The 22093-nt window shown below is 37.2% G+C and overlaps 1 protein-coding gene across 2 annotated transcripts in view; it reads left to right on the top strand.

The window, feature by feature from the left end:
• The first annotated feature begins 556 nt into the window (after positions 1–556).
• The window catches only part of kpna4 (karyopherin alpha 4 (importin alpha 3)), a 31876-nt gene continuing 10339 nt past the window's right edge, over positions 557–22093 (top strand). The window contains exons 1-10 of one of the 2 annotated variants that reach the window (XM_060834849.1): positions 557–788; positions 10391–10435; positions 10757–10846; positions 11100–11129; positions 11217–11269; positions 14141–14236; positions 14418–14503; positions 15738–15824; positions 18217–18386; positions 18503–18547. In XM_060834849.1, coding sequence (XP_060690832.1) covers positions 729–788; positions 10391–10435; positions 10757–10846; positions 11100–11129; positions 11217–11269; positions 14141–14236; positions 14418–14503; positions 15738–15824; positions 18217–18386; positions 18503–18547 — 762 coding nt within the window. In that variant the 5' untranslated portion in view covers positions 557–728. Of the gene's footprint in view, positions 789–9909; positions 9971–10390; positions 10436–10756; positions 10847–11099; positions 11130–11216; positions 11270–14140; positions 14237–14417; positions 14504–15737; positions 15825–18216; positions 18387–18502; positions 18548–22093 lie in introns of those variants that run through there. The other variant, XM_060834850.1, reaches the window with a different exon arrangement.

A 22093-nucleotide genomic window follows, 5' to 3' on the forward strand; every position in this document is an offset into this window, starting at 1 on the left:
TTACTCCAGTCTTACATGGGCTCACTGTTAAATTTCCATTTTACATTGAATATCTCATTATCATGGCACTTTAGAGTTAAAATTATTTCCTAAAGAAATTGTATATTATATATAAAAATCCTGACCACATAACTGCCAACTATCTGGCAATGTTTAAATTCCTTTTTTAAAAAAATTAGGGAAGGACCTTATTCAGATTAACACATAGCCAGAGGTCGCCGGAAGCTCACAGAAACATGGCGCTCTCAAACCTAGGTCCGGCTACGACTGCAAAATTGTCTCCCTTACCCCGGGCCCTAAGTGCGCAGCGAGAAACTCGCATTCGCTCCAACATGGCAGCGGCAGTCGCGGTTGCTAGGGGCCGGGCCGGAACTGAATCGAGACGGCATGCGGGCTTTTGGGAGAGGCCGCGACGCTCTACTGCTGGCGCGGGGAGGAGGGCAAGAGTAGGGGGTGTGCAGCGCCCCCCCCAGGGTCGGGAGGACCGACTGGCGCCGCGATTGTCCGCTCCGCATCACCGGCAGGGGCGAGCCAATCAGCGCCGCCCTTACTGCGAGTTGCCCATTGCAGCGAAAGTGAGGCTGAGCGTTTTACCGGCATTTTGCCTGGTTCTGGTGAAGCCAAGTGAAGTGAGAGGCAGGTGGAGTGGACGGCTGCTTATTGTTTCGTTTTCACCATTAGGAATTCAGTAACCGGGGGCAAGTTTACTTCTCGAGAGGCACACGGCAATGGCGGACAACGACAAACAGCGGCTGAAGAATTTCAAGAACAAAGGGCGGGATCTGGAGGTGAATTTGATTTTTTTTATTGTTCCTTTTAGTGTTTGTGGCGGTGCCGCCGCCGCAGTGACGTCTTTAGTAATTTGTGAGGGAGCCGAGCCAGGCCCTGTCTTGAGGCCTGAACTGAGCTTCCAGGCGTGAGTAAGGTAACCAGGCGGAGACGTTGGAAGTTAAAAGGATACGTCAATGAAGAGGCTTTAAAGTTACTTCGTTCTGCAGCAGGGTTCGAGATTTCCCTGTGGACTAATAACTCTCACAAGCGACAATACTTAGCATTTTCATGCGTTTCATGAAAATGAACGGCTTCTGAAAGAAAAACGTGCCACTTGCCCTTTTCTAAATGTTACGCAAGTTAGTGATTTGAAAGCAAACTGTCTGTTCCAAATTACGCCGCAGGTCAAACTTGAAGTTATTTTTACATGACCAGCCCATTTTCATCTGTTAATAAATACAATGGATCAAATCTTCCAGTCGGTTGTCTCGTTTCGGTGTATAATGGTTTGTTAAACTGTTTTATGGATACTTAGAAAGTAAATAGGGAAGCGATAATTCTAAGGAATATACATTCCCAATGCGCCAAAATTGTCCCATGAATCGTAGTGCCCGCTGTCTTGACATAATTTTTGGATCTCAAATGTATCAGTACTTCCAGCTCCAGAAATGTTACTTCAGGGAAAAGTTGTTTTGAAATTTCAAGGATAATGATACAGAGGAATGACTAAAGGGAATTGTGAAAGTTGCAACTAGCCTGTGTATGGCAGAAGTAATGCACGCGCAGGTGAGTCTTTTGAACTGAGAACAAGTTAAAGGCAAAATTAAATTTTACATCATTTAACTTAGTTGGGAAATAGTTGACGATTGCCAACATACTTCTTGAGAAATTATACTATTGATAATTAGGAAGTAGAGCTAAAATATATTTGTATTACAAAAGGAACCCATGACAATTGGTGTGATAAGGGCAACTATTGTGACAGGAGTTCCCTCCCTATTTCATTTATAATTACGTATAAGTAATTGTTCCTGTTGTTCAGAGCAGTTTTTTCACTTCCAAAGTGATAAGCTACATCTTTCTTATATAAGAGTGAAATGAATGACACATTGCAAGGACTGTAGCAATAATGCTTCATAAACTGGTTTAAACATGCATTACTGATAACATTACAACAGGCTAACTAATAACTTCAGGCATTTGTGTTGAAGTAATGCAACTTGTGTTTAATCACATTGGGCTTGTGAATATTAATAGCTTAATTTTACTTTGACAATTTAAAATCTGTATTCATGTTAGACATTGCAAATTTAAAACACAACCTGCTGTGGGCATAAACAAAACCATTTATTAGTATCAGAAGTTTCACTGTCAAACTTGCTGATGGTGAACATAGAAATGGGTGGCACGTTTGGCACATGGGTGGCACAGTGGTTAGCACTGCTGCCTCGCAGCGCCAGAGACCCGGGTTCAATTCCCACCTCAAGCAACTGACTGTGTGGAGTTTGCACATTCTCCCCATGTCTGCGTGGGTTTCCTCCGGGTGCTCCGTTTCCTTCCACAGTCCAAAAATGTGCAGGTTAGGTGAATTGGCCATGCTAAATTGCCCATAGTGTTAGGTAAAGGGGTAAATGTAGGGGAATGGGTCTGGGTTGGTTGTGCTTCGGTAGGCCGGTATGGACTTGTTGGGCTGAAGAGCCTGTTCCACACTAAGTAATCTAATCTTTAAAAGTACAACACAGAACAGGCCTTTCGGCCCACGATGTTGTGCCGAGGATTATTCCTAATCAGAAATAAAATAACCTAACCAATGCACCCCTCAATTCACTGCTGTACATGTACATGTGCATGTCCAGCAGTCACTTAAATGTTCCTAATGACTCTGCTTCCAAGCAACTGTTCTGTGAATAACTTCAGTGGATTGTGTTTTTAAATTGCACAATTACTTTTGTAGTCAGTATGCTGTTGAGAAATACTTTTGAACAGTAGAAAACATTAAATGATTTAGTTTCCTAGAGGAACCAAAGGCAACTTTCCAAGTAAAGAAATAAGTGTATCGCTGATCAGTTTGTGGTCTTCTAGGTGAGTACTCATATTCTGCCATTTGAGCTAACGGTAACCCATGACACCAAAAAAGATTTACTTTTATGTTTGGTTCTTAACAGGAAAAAGTCCAAATCTCTCTCTCAAAATTGAAAGCAGTTTAGAAGTTGGTATTGAATCCAAAAAGATGATATTAAGATAATGTGGCATGTGACCTCCAGTTTGGTCGTACACATTGTTTCTTGAGGGGAGAGGTGGAATTGCCTCCCTAGTGGCATTGAGTGTACCTACAAAATGTGGCCTGCGGTGGTCAAGAAGGCAGGTCACCACCACCTTCTCGAGGGCAACTAGGGTTGGACGATGTCCCACGAATGAATTAAATGGGGAATTCCAGAGTGAAGGTCATAAACACTTGAAAACATGATAGCCATTTATGAAGTAAAGGGAGGGAGAGGTATCCAGAAACTATGGAAGAAGGCTAATTCTTTTAAGGATTATGAAGTTGAAGGTTAAAGATGGACATGGCAGAGACCATGGAGAGAAATGCATGCACTGATGAATATGTTACATTTTAGGCATTTGTGGTCTAGGAGCCAAAGTAACCCAGCACAAATGGTTCATTGATGAGCAGAATTTTCGTTGAGCTCAGATTTAATGAAAGATGGAGGTCTTAAATGAAAGTTAGGTAAATTTCTTTACTTTCTGAAGTTTTGAAAGTTTAAGTGGAAATTTTTGTGTATTTCAATCACAATAAAAGCTTAACTTTTTTTACTGTCTTGAACATAATGTTTCTGTGGTATTTCATTAGCAAAGAAAATGATGCTGATCCATATGAGGTGATATTTGGTCAGATGACCTAAGCTTAGTTAGAAGTAAATTTTAAGGTGCGATTTAAAGGAAGGAACTGGTGTAATAAGCTGAAGACAAATAGCAAGACCTTCCGGGCCTAGGGACCAAATAAGTGAAGGTGCTAGAGCAATTAAAATTGGAGATTCTCAAGGCCAGAATTAGATTAGTGTGAATATCTTGGAAGGTTGTGGAGCTGGAAGAAATTATATAAATAGGGTGAAGTCACTGCAATTGAAAACAAGGTTTACAATTTTAATTACCAGACATTGCAAGCATGAAAGAAACACTACAATGGACAAACAGGCAGGAAACTTGCCACCAGGATACGTGAACACCAACTGGTCACCAAAAGACACCATCCACTATCACTAGTTTCTATACATACAGACAAAAAAGGATACCAGTTTGACTGGGTCAACACACACTTCCTAGGACAGATGAAACAAAGACACGCACAAGAAGTCTTAGGGGTATGGCATTCTAACCAGAACTCCATCAATAAACGCATCGATTTAGACCCTATCTACCTTGCCTTGAAAAAATGAACCAGAAATGACTTCACCCACCTCAAGAAACCAAGACCTATAAATAGGTGATACATACCACCAGTGCTTCACCAGAGACACTCACTGTTACCTAGTATGGTGACAGTACGTCTGAAAACAAACCTTCAAGCTCACTGAGCTAACTTACAAGCGTTGCAGGTAGTTCAATTTTGAATGATGTCAAGTTTAGAGATGAAAATGTGGAAGACAACCAGGATTGGATTGAAATATTCAAATCTGAAGCTAACAAAAGCATGAATGAGGCTTTCTCGGATGATGAGCTGTTACAGGAGTTGGGTGGTGTTATAGTTGTCTTGGGGATGACATGAATAAGAGCTTGGTAGTTTCCATTGGAGTCAAATATAATATAATCTAACTCTAATACTAAATACTAGGGTGTGTGTGTGTGTGTGTGTGTGTGTATATATATTCAATTTTGCCCATTCACATGTCAACAAATTCTGATGTTTAAGATCAGAAAATCATATTGTGCTACGATGTGTCCACTGTGTATTGGAACATTTTCATCCAAAGCTGAACTACTGTAGTGAATTCTCAATCAGGGTGTTGACCTGGACACTCTGGTTGTACTTTTGCCTCTCTTGCAGAAGGTTTGTTTGTTCTTGCATTATTCCAGAGACCTGAACTCATAATATACACTGATTCTAGACTGCAACACTATTGGGTGCGATGTTAAATAAAATCTAAATGCTACAGAGGCATTTAATGTCCTTAAATAAAATCTAAATGCTACAGAGGCAGAAAAACTGAAACAAACAGAGCATGCTTTAGAAACTCAATGGGCCTGACAGCATCTATGGAGAGAAAAGGAGTTAACATTTCAAGTCCAGGATGACTCTGCAGAACAAGTGGTGACAGCCCAGCCAGTTTAGCTTATGTTCTCTGGAGAAGGAGGCTGAAGGGTGATCTTGCAGAGTTTTATAAAATTGAGGGGCATGGGTTGTGGAGTCCAAAACATGGATTAAGGGGCAACTTTTCACACAGGGTGGCTGTATGTATCCAATGAGCTGCCAGAGAAAGTGGTGGAGGCAGGTGCAATTATAACTTTTTAAAAGGCATCTGGATGAGTACATGAATAGGAAGGATTTAGAGGGATATGGGCCAAATGTTTGCAAATGAGACGAGATTAACTTGTGATATCAGGTCAGTATGGACAAGTTGGACAAAAGTGTTTGTTTTGATGCTATACATCTGACTCTAGGAGTCATACTGTACTTGAAATGTCAACTATTTCTGTCCCTGCAAATGCTGCCAAACATGCTGAGTTTCTTCAGTGCTCTGTCTATCCCAGTCTGTTGGTCCTTACGTTTCTCAGTAGTACCCAAATGAATGTCAAAAACTGAAGGTATTTTATGATATACAACTTAATCAAACACACTACTTTGATTTAAAGCATTGCTACATCTTCAATATTGGACACATTTAATGGAGACATCTAGTATAATAAAAATAAATAACGACAGACCATGAAAACCTGAAATAAAAACACAGTGCTTAATACTTATCAGATCTGACAGTGTCTATACAAACAGAAGCAAAAAGGGTTGGTGGAAAATCATTGACCTGAAACATTAACTCTCTCTTTTTGATGCTGTCAGTCCTGGTGAATAATTCCAGCATTTTCTGTTTCTATTTCGGAGTTTTAGCTTCCAGTGTTTTGTTTTTCTGATCCAGGTTTATTATGTGTTGTTAATAAACAACAATGATGTTATTAAACACCTCTGGAGCAAGTGGGACTTGGACCCAGGCCTCCTTGCTCAGAGGTAGGGACACCACCATCATGCCCAAATAAAATAAAGTTTTTAGTTTACATGGAAGTAATGTGATCAGAACACACTTTTTTTTCCCCCTTACATCAGCTAATATCCTGATCAATTGTACAGGTTTTCTTAATGTAAAACTTGGATAATCTATGCAGAAAAGTCTGATACTTTTGCAATGAAAACCAGTAATAGGTGGGCATTTTAAAATTTCTTGGTATTGACTAAATTTCCATTGTGAGAGTTTAAATTAATTAGTCAGTTTCTTAGTACAGGTAGTGAAATGTTTGAAGTATTGTACAAAGTTGATGAAAATGTAATGCTTTTCATGTTAAGTTAAACATGTGTACACCAATGAGGACGTTGTCTTGGATAACAGACATTTTATTCATTTCACCTGGAATAAATTAGCTGATAAACAGTGATACAACCAAATTGTTGAAGTTAATGTTTGTCTGTCTTGTTTAAATATGTTGCAATCCCTGACATATAAAGTGTCAAACTCAGAAGCTTTCTCATTCTGCTAGCTCTACCTTGAGGATTAGTTAGGGTGATGAGCAGTTCTTTTATGTAATATGCAGGTTTGAAATGACAAGTTTATATTTCAGATCCCTGTAATTGCTCAAAAGAATTAGTTTCTGAAAAGGAACCAAGTTCCAAAAATAATGATATGGATTATATTAGGAAACAATCTTATTCAGGGTGATGGGAAGAGTAAAAATAGTTATTTCATGATTAACTTTGTATGTTTATGGTGACAGATTTCACGTTGGGGCGTAGAATAAATTTCTGATTTGGAATACCATGTTCACGTTTGTTAATATTGTGTGTCTATTTTTAGAAAGAGGAGCACTTCAGTCCACTTGAATTTCAGAGGAGCACACCTAACTATCTCTCTCAATTTCTCCATCCATTCCATTCATTGTTGTAGCCCTTGAGAAGAAACTATCAATACAATAGTTTTCTGATGTGACCCTACCTTGAATTAGTTATATTAAGTTGCACAAAGTTCAACGCATAGGATCCCTAAAACCAGTAGAATAGTTTCTTATCAATCTGCCCTAGATTTGACAGACATAGGGAAGACTGTTTTAAACCATTGAAAATTTACATCTCACTTGTTTCTTTGAGAATCAAAAATAAAATTGCATCATTGTTAATTAACTTGTGAATTTCAACTGGTACTGCACTTAAGAATCCTAACTTGAGAATATGCTTCGAGATTCTATGACTTAATATCACTAAAGACTTAAGCTGCAAATTTCAACTTCTCAACTGCTTGCCTACGCAGTAATTGCTTCATATTTGGGATTGTTTCAATCACTTATTTTCTCATTTTTCTTTTTACTTGGTCAGACATGAGCACTGGATTAGAATATTATAATTTTGGGAGTATTTGCTTTTGATTCTGAAAATTTTCTGTTGATTCACATGTTCCATTCTACATGAGTTAGTGCCATCAAATGAGTAGTGTGCTACGTTATATATATCATTTCTGATTGGGGTAGAAAGGAAGTGCTAATGCTTTAAACTAATAATTCATGTATAAATTAATGCATTGAGTAACACACTACATTTTATTATGAAATTGAAAAATTTCAGTTACAGTTACCAAGATCATGATTTAGAGTTTTGCCATGATGTTGGGATCAATAGTGAAAGTAAATACATGGAGAGATCAGTGCTATTTAGAGGGATAGATTAGCATATGCTCTGTCTTCAGAATCTTTACAGTCTACTGAGAAGCAGAATTTGAATTATGGGAATGGATGTCTCCACACCCTCCGTCTATCTCTGGTGCATACAGACAGATAAAATGGAGGAAATATTCGAGCATATTTGTTAGTAAATTGCCCTACCTTTAGTTGTTTACAGGTGCTCACCAAAGCACAGATATAAGTGTAAGGGAACAGAAATTATTTCCATTGGAGATCCCCTGGTATCAGGAAGAAGTTAAGCAGCTAGTAAATAAGGCATTATTTTAGGTCAAATGAAGGCATGCTTTAGGTAATGCAGAAATATATCTGTTGAATCTCAGTGCAGTTTCTGCTTTGCTTATTATCTGAAAGTCGAGTATTGAGATGTGTTAGTAATGAACATATACCTGTTGGAAACAATCCAGGCTCATTTCAGTTACCATCCTTACCATCAGTAGAGAGAATAAACTGTCATTGCATTGATCTGCACTTAGTTCAAGGAAACATTCTGGAAACATATTGGGTAACCTGTATTATCATCAGTATATCCCTCTGCCTCCTTTGGAGGAATGGTTCTGTGTTTAAATTTTGTGAACAAACTTTAAGTACATGTGTTTACATGCATTGCTTCAGTTGGAAACATTTTATCAGTCCTTTTCCCTAAACTATGATATCTTGAGTTCTAATTTTCGCACTTAAATTATGCAAACTTTGGAGGATGGTTGTGGAAAATTTGATACTCCTGATGAAAGCAGAAAGGAAACACTCAGCTACGATGTGGAATATGCTAAGGCCATGGAAGTGAGAGGGATTAGTGAAAGGCATATTTAGTCGAATGGGATTTGTTTGGTCAAGAGCAGGATTGTGATAGAAATACGCATATAGAGAAAATAAGCCAGAAATAATTCTAAATGGTTGACAAAACATTTCCAGTATGATACCTATTTGCTTGAGAATTTATTTGATTGTTCCTTTTGCTATACTAATTAATGGTGACATTGTATTCCGTGCTATAAAATAAGTTGAGCAAAAGAAAGCAACTGGTTTACCTGTAACATTCCTGAAGGGTTGCACTGCTACTTTGTATTCATCTGTGGAATGATTATTCAGAGGAATACAGATAGGAAAAGGCGTTAATACACACAGGCATTTGGAAAAAGTTTTGTGACTTGAAACCAACCCAGAATTATTAAATACATACATGAGGTGGTTGCGCACATTTTTGATATGGTGCGCCTGTGAGTTTCACGTGTGAAAAGCATTGTTGAATGGTGTTACGCTGTTAAGTAAGGTGAGGGGGAGTTCTGAGGAAAGTCACTCAACTCAAGACATTAACGTTGATTTCTCTCCATAGATGCTGCCAGACCTGCTGAGCTTTTCCAATTTTTTGTTTAGTTGGAGAAGTTGTTAGGGTTACACATACAGTTGAATCATTCTTTTTTGGTTTTTGAAAGGAAAACTGTTGAGCATGTGTGTGCTGGGTCCTGGGCAGATGAATTATTCGTTTAAACAGCAGGGCAAGAGGGCACATAATGTGGAGAAGAAAAGTATAATTTTGAATGAAAGATGAAAACATTGCTGCAATATGTGGCACCAGTATGGTGGCAATTAATATTGAAATGCCAGTATAGGTTCTGTCGATATCTTTCCTTTCAAAGAGTACAAACGCTGATTTAATATATAGCTATTAACTGAACTTTTTGTTTTGCATACACTGGTTATTCCATATGATAGATATTTTTGCTTTGATAAGCTCTTAACAGCACATTTTCTGTTGAATGCATTCCTGTGACATATTAACATGTATAGGAATGCTCAGTAGGATTTCCACACTGAAAGTTTAAATTTTTCGCTTTGGTTTAAATTTTGTTTACAGTTTTTCATTTGGTAGCGTTGTGGAGTAGGTATCTCTTCATTTGAATGATAAGTTTGTAGATAAATACTTCATCAAGATTTGTTGATCTCTGGCAACTGCTTCAGGATCCACATCACCTGGAGCATAATTTAATTTCAGCTTATGTGCTCACAGTAGCCATTCTGCATATGTGAACATGGCCAGAATACATCAATTTGTCAATATTTGAACTTGAATGGCAATCAACCTAATCCAGTTTCACAGTTTCCCATGAACCTCTGTCATTTGTAGTTAAAAGCAAGAACTCATGCTACCTCTCCCCTTCCAGCTACAGGATCAAACTGACAGCTATCCAGGTCTATTGTCCTCAACGCATCAAATATCGAGTAGGCCATCTGACTTCTCAAGCCTACTCTACTATTTATCTAGGTCAGTGCCATTTTTCTACACTGACCCTTGAGAGCTGCCATATCAAGAAATCTTTTGATTAATTTCTTGGGTACATTGAAATAACTGAAACTTCTGGGATAGAATTGCTAGGATTCATCACTCTAGGTGAAAAATTCCTCCTTTGCCTCCAACCTAAAGGACTTAACTGATATCCTGAGACCATCTCCACAGGTTCCAGAACCTTTAGCCGAGGGAATCGTCCTTCCCAAATCTATTCTGTTCAGCCTTGTAAGCACCACATATATTGCATTATCACCAAAGTGGCTGAAATGGTGATTTGTTCAGATTTAATGTAATGTCCCCTTGAGATTAAAGTTTAAATTTTATTATCATTATGCTGGAAGAATAGTTTTGAGCTTTTCACTCAAAATTTTAAGTAAGCTTTCTCTTTTCTTTTAGTCAATGAGAAGACAGCGCAATGAGGTGGTTGTAGAACTAAGAAAGGTAAGGATTTCGGTTGACATGATACTGCTTTGGAAGGGAAATATAGATTTGCTTTCTAAGTACTCATCTCTGCTGCTTAAGTAAAGAGGTCAAGATAAAAATTATACAATGTCATATGAAAGCTTTTACATCACAGAACTCAAGGTGCTTTGTAGAGTATTAGTTTTTGTTCATGTTGAGGGGAAATTGTATGCACATGAAAAGATTGAGTGATCGCAGCAAAATATGTATGCAAGATTTCTGGACTGCTTCGGTATTTAACATTGCAGTGCAAAAAGTGTTATTTCTCAGCTGAACACTAATATTTTTGTTCATAATTAGAATAAAAGGGATGAACATTTATTAAAACGAAGAAATGTACCTCAAGAGGATACTTGTGAAGACTCTGACCTTGATGGTGACATCAGAGTGGTAAGTTCCTTTTACAGTTGCATAAATAAATAAATACCCTATAGAACTTGGGGCTCAGACTTTGATGCTGACTTTAACTGATGAACACTGTGGGAAACTGGTCTCTTCTTTATCACACCAGTTTTGATTGCATAATTGATTGGCAGTAGTCAATTTGTGAGAAATATTTTGTTTTTAAAAAAAGTTAAATGAATTTAACTCAACTTTTAAAATGTTTTGAAAACTAATATCTTGTTTTGTTCCCTTTCTGCAGCAAAATACATCATTAGAAGCCATCGTGCAGGTGACTAACTTTCATTTTCAAGTTGTACTTCTGTTGACTGCAGTGTAAATTTGAATATTTACTAATTGTAATAATTTTATCAAACAGAACGCTTCCAGTGACAACCAGGGTCTTCAGCTTAGTGCAGTGCAGGCGGCTAGGTGAGATTGTCATGCTTTGAGTCTTCTGACTTTTGATATATTTTTGAGATTCTAAGTAACTTTTTGAAATAAATGACGTTCATTTTCTGTAGATTCTTTAGAGGCTGTTTGTTACAAAGAATAAAAACCATTTTATTCATTCATGAATTATGAGCATTGATGACAAGACAAATATTTATTACCCATTGTACGTGCCCTTGAACCATTGGAGTGATTGGACTCCCTCTATGCTCTTAGGGAGGAAATGCTGCGATTTTGAAAAATATGAAACAAACAGACTATAGCACATGTTAGGCAGTAATATACTGGCATGATTAATGACTGACTGACAAATAGAAAACAGTAGGAAGGAATGGGTCATTCTCAAATCGGCAGACTGTGACTGATAGGGATACCACAAGGAACAGTGCTTGGGCTTAGACTGTTTGTAATTTATATTGATGATTTGAAGTTTGGGACCAAGTATGATATTTCCACATTTGGTTGATACAAAGCTAGATTGGAATGTGTTGTGAAGATGACATAACGCAGCTTCAACAAGATTTGGACATGGTTGTTGAAATTTAATGTAGAAAAATGGAAGGTATCCATTTTAGGAAGAGCAGATATGCAGATTCTTATTTACATGAAATGTAGATCTACAAAGAGATCTTGGTGTCCTTGTTGATATGCTAAGACTAGCAGTTCAACAAACAACTGGAAATGTTAATGTAATGTTATCCTTTATTGCAAAAGGTTTTGAGTATGAGTAATGAATGAAGTATTGCTTTAATTGCATGGGAGCTTAGTTTTTAACACATCTGGAGCAATGTGTGTTGTTTTGATCTCCTTGTCTCAAGAAAGACATTTAGTGCCATAAAGGCAGTACAACAAGGATTCACCAGACTTGTTGCCATCCTGGTAGGACTGTCCTGTGAAGAGAGATTGTGAAAACTGGACCTGTAGTCTCTAGAGTTTTGAAGAATGAGAGGTGATCTCATTGAAACCTAAACAACATTGAAAGGAATAGACAGGTAGATGCAGGTAAGATGTTTCCCTGCTTGGGATGTCTAAAACCAGGAGATATCACTTGGATCTGAAGTGAGGAGAAAGTATTTTTCACTGAGTTGTGAAGCTTTGGAAATCTGTACCACAAGGGCTGTGGAGGTTCAGTCTGTGTGTGTGTGTGTGTTTTTATGGCAGCAGTTGATAGATTCCTGCTTATCAGTGGCGTATAGGATTATGTAGGTGGGTTGGGTAAAAGGCATTGAATTGTTCAATCAACCGCAATCTTACTGAATCGAAGGGCCGGTTCAGGCTGAATAGTCAACTCGTTCCTTTTTAATTCCAAGTTAACTTGGATGGGATATGGAGGAGAACTTGCAGATGTCGTGTTTCCATCTGCTTGCTGTCCTTGTTCTTTTGGGAGATGAAATTTATATGTTTAAATGATACTGTCAGTAGGACTTTGAGTTTGTCTGTCTTGTAAGCAGTACACATCACCAACGCAGTGCATCAGTGAATGTTTGAGATACATTCCTGATCTGGAGAATAGAATGCAAATCCTTCTAGGCTGTCAGGTAGCTTATTTGGCATGCAGTATTGAACATGTGGAACTTTCCTAATACCAAATTCTGGGAAAATTGGGCTTGTTCTCTTCAATCATTGTCATAAATTGTGTGTTCTTTAACAATTCTACAAGGCTGTATTGCCTTGCCATTATTGGCAAAAGTGGCGTCCATTTCACTCTGATCTGAATTTCCAACCATATATTCTCCATTATGAAGACTAATGAATTCCACCTCCATAAAGTTGCCTGTGTCTGTCTTGCCTCAGCTCATCTGTTGAAATTCTTGTCTGTCTTCTTGTTATTTGTGTTATGGTACAGCTTGACAAGCCACCAGTAAATTCTGGTTTAGATTATCATTCTTTATTCAAATGCTAGGAGATCTGATCTTAGACAGTTTTAAGATTGATCTCTGGAAAAGCCACAAGTTCTCATTTCTTGTCTGCGCTCAGTTTTAATGTGATCATCTTACAATCATAGTTCAAACAAATTTCCCTAGGGTTAGTTTGTTTATTTTACACGGTACATATATTAGGCATTATTCATATCGACCCAAGGATCCTTATCTAACAGAATGGGCAATCTAGGCTGCATCTTCGTTTCTAACACCACTTCTGGCCTGACTGTTTGCCCTAGTCTCATTCCTCATTCCTTATCCTTTATAGAGTGTACTTGTCAATCTTGCTCTGCTCATTTATTTTGCTAAAAATGCTTCTAACTGAATCTGTTTAACTCTTTCTTTCTTAAACCTTTACATTTGTCTTTTCTAATGCTGTATGAAATAATGTCCCACCTCGTCCCTTAAACCTCAACTCGTTCAAAATTGTGGCCAATTCTGAACTCTCAATTCACTGTCAGGCTGATTGTTTTCTGCCATTTATTGACTCAAAGGCTGCATTTTTATAATTGTCATTTGTTTTTAAATCCATTCATGATCTTGATCATTCCTATCTCTTGCCACTTGCAGCTCTACAGCCTCTGCTCACTGCACTCAATCCATTTATTACCTCTTTAGTGCCCTGAACTTCTGAGGTGTGCCTTCCGCTGTCTCAACCCCAGTGTCTGGGACTCCCTTCCTACATCTGTCCATTCCATTACATCTCACCCATGTTTAAAATGCTGTTTTTAACCTCCCTCTTTAACCAGGCTTTTGGATAGCTACCTAATATCGCTTTTTAGCTCAGTTGTTATATTTTGTTTAATGTTCATGTGAAGCTGTGTGGAGTGTTTTGCAATGTTAAAGGTGATGCATACTTGCACCTGATTGAAACAAAAGCTTCTCAAGTTTTCAAGTAACATTTTGCTGTCTTTATTCCATTCACCAGGAAGTTGTTGTCAAGTGATCGCAATCCACCAATAGATGATTTAATAAACTCTGGCATTTTACCAATTCTCGTACATTGTCTAGAACGAGATGACAAGTAAGTAGTGCATACTGATATTTTTATTTAAAATAACCTATTTCGATCTCAAATTGTTCTGAAATTTTAAATCTGTATAAAGAAAATGAGTTATTTGCTTTTGACATTTAATGATTAAATTGAAACTGCATATCCCAAGATTACCTGTGACTTTTGTAATTTGCATTATTCTGTTTTATAGTCCTTCGTTACAATTTGAAGCAGCTTGGGCTTTAACAAACATTGCCTCTGGCACTTCAGAGCAAACACAGGCTGTGGTTAAATCAAGTAAGTGCCCTTTTCACTTGGGTTCTGAGATTTTGTTCAGTTATAAAAGTGATCCTTTAAATAGTCATCAAGAGCTTAGTTAAAGTTATACGAGTGTTCCTGAAAATCTCAATTTTAAATTAAATTAAATGTTTTCTTATTAAAACTAATGTAAAAGTTTTGGAGGAACTTCCTCATCATTTAAAAAAATATTAAAATTGAAATACTTTGCATTGCTAAATACCTATATTAGAAATTTAAATACTTTTCAAAATTAGCGCGTTTTGAGAAGATTTGTAGCTCAGTTTTGGGCGTAGATTTGCTCGCTGAGCTGCATGGTTCATTTCCAGATGTTTCATTACAAAGAGATGCATGAGAATTGCTAGAAGCATGGCATTCCAACCGGAACTATATCAACAAACACGTCGAATTTGACCCCAACTACCACCCCCTGAGAAAAGGAACAGGAAGTGACTTCACCACAGGAAATGACATCACCAACCCAAACATATAAATAGAAAGCAGGAATTTTCAGCATTGCTTCGCCTGAGGTCCACTGAAGATATTACCTAGTAGGGCAACAAAATGTCTGGAAATGAACTGTGCAGCTCGGCAAGCAAACTTACGTCCAAAACTTCAAAATAAAACAACATGCTGGTCACTGCAGTCCCTTCCTGTCGGTGAACCTTCAACTTGAGGCCTCTCCATCACCCTCACCCACCCCTTTGCTGCTGACTTTCCAACTAGCCCCACCAGTTCAGCAATTCAGTAACATCAGAACTTGTACTTTGACAATGTCAGCTTCAGATTAGATTTGGACTTATCTTCCTTGAATGGGAATACAAGTTCAAAGGCCAAAGCTCTGGGGCTGTCAAAATGCAGGCCCCAACAGTGTATAAGTACTGAGCTGAATATTACAATTGGTGTCTTCAACACAGTCACCCTCATCCATTCCCTAATCCAATCCCTTGCTTCTGACCTTCCAACCTGAAGCATCTCCTAGTTCCAGGCTTACCATCTTGCTGAACAACCTGCTCTCTGACTTGACCACTCTCTGCTTCGTTTTCCTGAATCCGCACTGAGTGAGGAAGCTCCAGCAGCATAATGAGCTTGAGGCAGTGACTGTGTTGAGGACACCAATTGTAATATTGTAGTTTGTTTTATTATAAAGGAAAATGTGTGTCTAACAAGAATAAAATTTCATAATTTTTTAAACTGCAATATAATTTTTAAATTGCATTTCTTTTTCTATTAGATGCTGTTCCTCTTTTTTTAAGACTGCTGCACTCTCCACATCAGAATGTGTGTGAACAAGCGGTTTGGGCTTTAGGCAACATCATAGGTATGTTTGCTGTTTTGTCATCGTTTATTCTAAAACTTAAAAAGATTAATTATATTTTATTTTTGCAATTATCAGTATAGATGTTCAGCTTGCTGCTTGGGTATTAAACTGATGTGGATGGCCTTTAAGTGAAAATTGGGCAATTTCTGTAATTGGAGGTGGGGGTTTACAGTACCATTTTAACAGCTGGTGGTAGATTAATCTCACCTAGAAAATGGGAATTGCATGTTATGTGGGCATGCAATAGAAAAGTTGTAATGTTTGAGGTTGAAATTTGACTTTAGGTTAGCTTTCTCATGTACTGATAATGCCAACTTTATCTTTCTACCTGTTTCCTTCGCTACTCAACTGTCTACATATTGCTAAATTAAATACGACTCACTTGTAGCTCATTATTGGACACTCTGAAACCATCAACTTAGACCTCTGACACAAGCAATGTGCTTCTACTAATTAATTTGATTATCCGTTCTCTCAAGCTGAACAAAATTTTAAATGAATTTGTGTCTCCATTTTAAGCATTGCTTGTAAGACTCCTGCCCTTTGGTACTTGATACTGAAAACCTTCTAACAGCCTTTGTAAATTCCAGACTAGACCTCCTTCAGTGCCCACCTTATTGGCCTCATATCCATTTTCTGGCCCATGAACTGTCCTTTGTCCAAAGTGCTCATTTGTGTCCTCTCCCTTTTTCACTTACCTATTATTTTACCCTCCCCACTGGTTTATTATGTTTCATTATTAACTTTGTTTTTCACGCTTATGTGCAAGGCCATTCACAACCTTGACTTGATCAACTCCTCCAGACCTATAAAACAACTCCTGATCTTCTGTACCTTTAATCTTAACTTTCTATTAATCTCCTACCGGATCATTGTTGCACATTTAGAACCTTTCATCTGCTTTAGGGAACTCTCCTCAGACTACTGGATCTCGAAACCATGAAAACGACTTCTGCATAATTTGGCAATCATTTCTGTGAGGTGTCCTGATATTTATTTTTTGTAGGAGATTGTAAATTTAAATTATTTACTATTTTATAGGTGTCCCAAATTTTAAGATTTTATCCACCTTAATGCATCAAAAGTGTTCTTAACAATGTGGTATTTTAGTGTTGAATTTACTCTACTATTTTCGTTTATTTTGCTGGCAAAGTCGTTAGTGTGCAGCAAGTGTCCAGATCACACTTGGTGTAAGTTATGGGTTTGACCAGAAGAATGACTGCAGTTTCTTTTACCTTGGTACTGAAGAATTTTCAATAATGCATGGGCTTACTGAAAACTAAGAGCCTATGTTTTTCAGCAGTATTTGCAAAGCAGGAAAATACTTGCTTTGTTCTTGATTAATTTTTTATTATCTTTATAGTTTGGCAGATATTGGATATAAATATTTTGTTAGAAGAAATGGATGAAACAGAATACCTTGTATAACTGCTGTTTTATGTTTTTAATTCGATATTTCTTTATAACATTTTACTTTGAGACATTGTGTAAGTGAAGTTACAGCAAACTGTTTATCAACCAATACCTATGGGACACTGTTGAGTTGATAAAATATTCCAGTTGTTCAAGATGTCTGCATATTAATGTAAAAATACATAGAAATGTAATATTGGGGTATGCAATCACTGTATACTTTGATTATAGTATACATAATAACACAGCCTTACCTTAAATAAAACTTAACGGCAGAGAGCTTTCTCAATCACACCCTCAACTGACTACTGAGATCGCAATAATACACTAAATTTCCGGTATTTGATGTATATAATTTTTGCCACTTTTATTGAAAGTCCAGGTTCATAATGTGCCAATTAAAATCATGTTTGCTGTATATAATCAACTAATATGTTGACAGGTTGTTGTGGTAGATTCTATTTTTTTTTGCACTGGGAAATTTGCCTAAATATGATTCAGATGCCACCTTGGTTCATTTACCATTCGGGTCTCCTGTTCGGACGGTTGTTTTCACAAATGTAATTTCAAGCACATTATCTGAACTGACACTTCAGTGCACTGCTTAGTGCTGTCTTGTCAGATATATTGTAATTAGATGAAACGTTAAACTAAGAGCCAGCGAAGTTGTTGCAGATCACTGCCATGTTTTAAGGAAGGCAGACAGTTCTCCACTTGGCCAACATTTATCCCTCAAAGAGAATGGTCATTTCATCATTGTGTTAGAATTTGCTATGTTCTGTTGACTGCTGTTTGTTAACAAAAATAATAACAAAAAATACTGGGTTTACTGTGAAGTTCTTTGAGATGTCCTGTAGATGGGAAAGGTGTAGTCTGTGTTTTAGGTTTTAAATGATGTCACTTGCATGTGAATTGACATTTTGTGTATTGTGCTTTGTGTAATGAAACTGAATTATTTTTCTTAATTGTTTAAAATTAGGGGATGGCCCTCAATGCAGAGATTATGTAATTAGTCTGGGAGTTGTGAAGCCCCTACTTTCTTTCATTAGTCCATCTATACCTATTACCTTTCTTCGTAATGTCACATGGGTAATGGTTAATCTCTGCCGTCATAAAGACCCTCCCCCACCAATGGAAACAATTCAGGAGGTAAGTAAATTGAGGTTTGTCGATTTGTTTTGCAATTCTAAAAATAACTTACGGCTGAATTGTTGAAAACTTAAATTGACATTGACCATACTCTTTTTAAAAAAAATCTTTCCTAGATTCTTCCAGCGTTATGTGTGCTCATCCACCACACAGATGTTAATGTAAGTATTATGAAGTCAGCAAGCATGCTGCATCTTAATAGTGGGAGTAGTTTGCTATATTTAGGAAGACTGAAAGTGCATTCCCTTTAGATCTCCTTCAGTTCTCTAGCAGCATCACGCTCTCAGTCTTACGATCAAACTTCCTTTGTATCCCAACCCACGTTCATCTTTTGTGGCCATCTGCAACTGCCTTGACATCACATTGGTACTTAAATCCTTCCACCATCTGACTTATCTCCTCATGTTTACAGCCCGTGATAGCAATATGCTTTTGTGTACTTCAGTCATCTGTCTTAATATTGAGTTAATTGATATTATTTTGTTTTGTTTGAAACAACTTTCCCATCAATAAGTGCTGAAATAAAATTCAAATTGTTGTACAAATCAAAATTTGAAAGATTTGTACAACGTTTAAATAGTGCACTTACTGCCACTGGGTAACACATTGGATGTATTCATGTAGTTCGAACTTCGATTTAAAAAGTCTTTACATCTTGAACGATTATCTGCATTTTTTTTCTCTTTTGTATATTGTACATACCAAATATTTAGAAGAAACCTTTTGACTAAGCAGATAATCTATTCTTTGCCAATTTATGTTCAACCAGCGGGCCACACTGTAGCATTTCTTAGTGAATTAAAGTACAAGTAAAGATTGTGAAGAAACTGAAATTTTTAAAAAGTTAATCTAGGTTCACTTTTGATAGTAGTCAAAACTTTTGCTTTTTTTTATTATAAAGATGTTTAACGAGTAATTGGATATTAAGAAAATGATTGCAAGTAAAATGGATTTTGGATAGTAAGATGATGCTTAACAAACTTGATAGAGGTCTTTCACGTCATTAATAACTGGAGGAGATGGATGAAGTTTGGTGAATGTTGTTCACGTGACTTCAGGAACCTTTCCAAAGTACCATACCTCAGATTATTGGAGAAAATGCATGGTTTTAAAACCAAAGGGAAGTGGGATTACAAACTCATTATAAAGGAAGAAATGGTTGGAAATCTGGAGTGATGCCCTTTTGGATTCTGTTTTAGAATCTTTCATGATCAGTGTACATCAATGCTTTTAACATAATGAAAGGGAGTTGGTGCCCTAATTTGTTGATAGTAATTAATAATTTTTAGGACCAAAATAAGCTGTAAGCGAATATTAATGAGCAGCAAAGTGGCAGTTTGGGTGAATGTGTGCTATCTTTTGGCAGAAAAGATAAAGCAAATGTTTGGAGCAAGGGTTAATGCTGCAAAAGAGCAGGGGATATTTTAAGAGATTAAACATAAAAAACCCAAAAGAACTGTAAACACTGGAGATTAAAAGCAAAATTAGAAATTTTCGAGAAACACAGCAGATCTGGCAGTACCTGTGAGAAGGAAGCAGAGTTAATGTTTTGGGTCCATTGACACTTCAAACCATCTGAAGAGGGGTTACTGGACCTGAAACGTTAATTTGCTTTCTTTTCACAGATGCAGACACTCTTGCTGAGTTTCTCCAGCAGTTTTTTTGTAATTCCAAGGTCTAGGACATCTACAACATTGAAAAGCATTACTGTAAGCATTCTATCTGTTCCTCAATTCCTTAAAATGAAAAGTATACACTTGCTGCATGTAGTGCACAACTTAAAAACTTGATGGTGTGACTTGTATAAAATGTTACCAAGACCAAAATTAAATGTTGTTGACAAGTTGTGATGCTCACCCAAAAGGTGGGTGCAAACTCATAGAAGACGATGCTGATTAACTTAGCTGTGGCTTTGTGTGATAAAGGACTTGAGACGTTACTTTTTTCCTTTGGAAGAGAGTTGAGGAATAATTTTACTGAGGTGTTTAAAATGTTGAAGGAGTGAGGCAATGAATTGACCCAACTATAATGCTGAGATTAATTGTACATTTCACAGAAGTTTTTGAGAATTGTTTATGAAATCCAGTGAATACTGTACAGACCATGATGCATTTAATAAGTTTGATGGATGATGTAAAGTGATTCAGGTTTTTAGGGTCTGGGTGAATGAATGTTGCTCATTTGAGCGTTTAAGTATTGTTGTAAAGCTAACTGGTCTATTTTGTAATTCTTATGAAAGTTAATAAAAGCATTTTCATCACTAACTCAAATTTTCCAGATACAAATTGAAAGACCATAGCAAATATTGAATATTTGGAGTATACTTGAATTTTTAATATTCAACTCGACAGTGTCCTATGATATTGCATGTACTATGTAAAAGTGAGGACTGCAGGTGCTGAAGATCAGAGTCTAGGTTAGAGTGATGCTGGAAAAGCACAGCAGGTCAGGCAGCATCTGAGGAGCAGGAAATTGACGTTTCGGGCAAAAGCCCTTCATCAGGAATGAAGGCCTTCATTTCTCTTACATCCTGTGTCGCTTTATCATTATTCCTCTATTTCTTTATCTTTTTGGGTGGCAGATGTTGGTTTGTAAGAAGCAGGTGATAAAAAAGCAGCAGTTGGAAATTACCAAAATTTGCTATTGGATTGCTCTGTTCTCATCCCAATTGCTCATACTTGTTTTTCCCCATCCATTATTCCCATTGCAATCTGTGTCCATTTGTCTCCGAATGGTTTCCCTACTATCACTTTGTTTGCATCAGGGAAGATGATGACCTTAGATATAATTGCTAGATTATTAATCCAGAGAACCAGGTAATGTCCTCGTTCATGGTTTGAATTCTGCCACCGCAGCTGGTAGAATTTGAATTCAGTAAAAATCTGGAATTAGGATTGTAGTAGTGAGTATGAATTTATTTTCAATTGTTAGCAAACCTATCTGGTTCACTAAAGTCCATCAGGAAAGAAACTGCCATTCTTGTCTGGTCTGGCCTACATGTGACTCCAGATCCACAACCAATGTGGTTGACTCCAGTTAGGGATGGGCAATAGTTCCTGGGCAATAGATACTCATTTTGTGAAGGAATTAAAAACAAAAATTCTCTTCAATAGACACACAGTACTTGAATTGTTCTCGCATTTTTCCTGCAGATACTTGCTGCACCCTTTTAACCTTTTCTAATTTATCGCCAAGTCTGTCCCTCTGCCTGACACTGCTCTGATTAAGATCCATTTTCTTTGGGGTCAGTTTTCTTCATTTGTAGTCAAACGTAAGAAATATCTTTAAAAAAGAAACCTTTGCAGTATAAGGCAAGAAAAATGCATCTTTTTTTTGACACCCTTCCCAACTTATGTGCTTGGCTTTATTCCCTGCCACTGTCTTCACTCTTATGATCTATCTGGACAAGTATTAATCTTTTTTAACTCCATTTTTAAAAATAGGGTAATGTGATTTCAAAATTTACTTGTTAAAAATTGATTAGAGTTCAATTTTTCCATAAACTGATACTAATTTATAATTTGAAGATGAAATTGGAATTGGAATTGAACTGTTACTAAACCATAACTGGGAACATGACTGGTGTAAACAGAATACTTGCAAACAAATAAAAGTTTCAATACTTTATAGATGGCTGCATTTTCTTTTGTAAATTGGTGATGCATTTACCTGGTGTGCAGTGAATAAAACATTTCTTGTGCCTAAGG

The sequence above is a fragment of the Hemiscyllium ocellatum genome, chromosome 13, assembly GCF_020745735.1.
Source record: "Hemiscyllium ocellatum isolate sHemOce1 chromosome 13, sHemOce1.pat.X.cur, whole genome shotgun sequence".
In the NCBI taxonomy this organism is placed as follows: Eukaryota; Metazoa; Chordata; class Chondrichthyes; order Orectolobiformes; family Hemiscylliidae; genus Hemiscyllium; species Hemiscyllium ocellatum.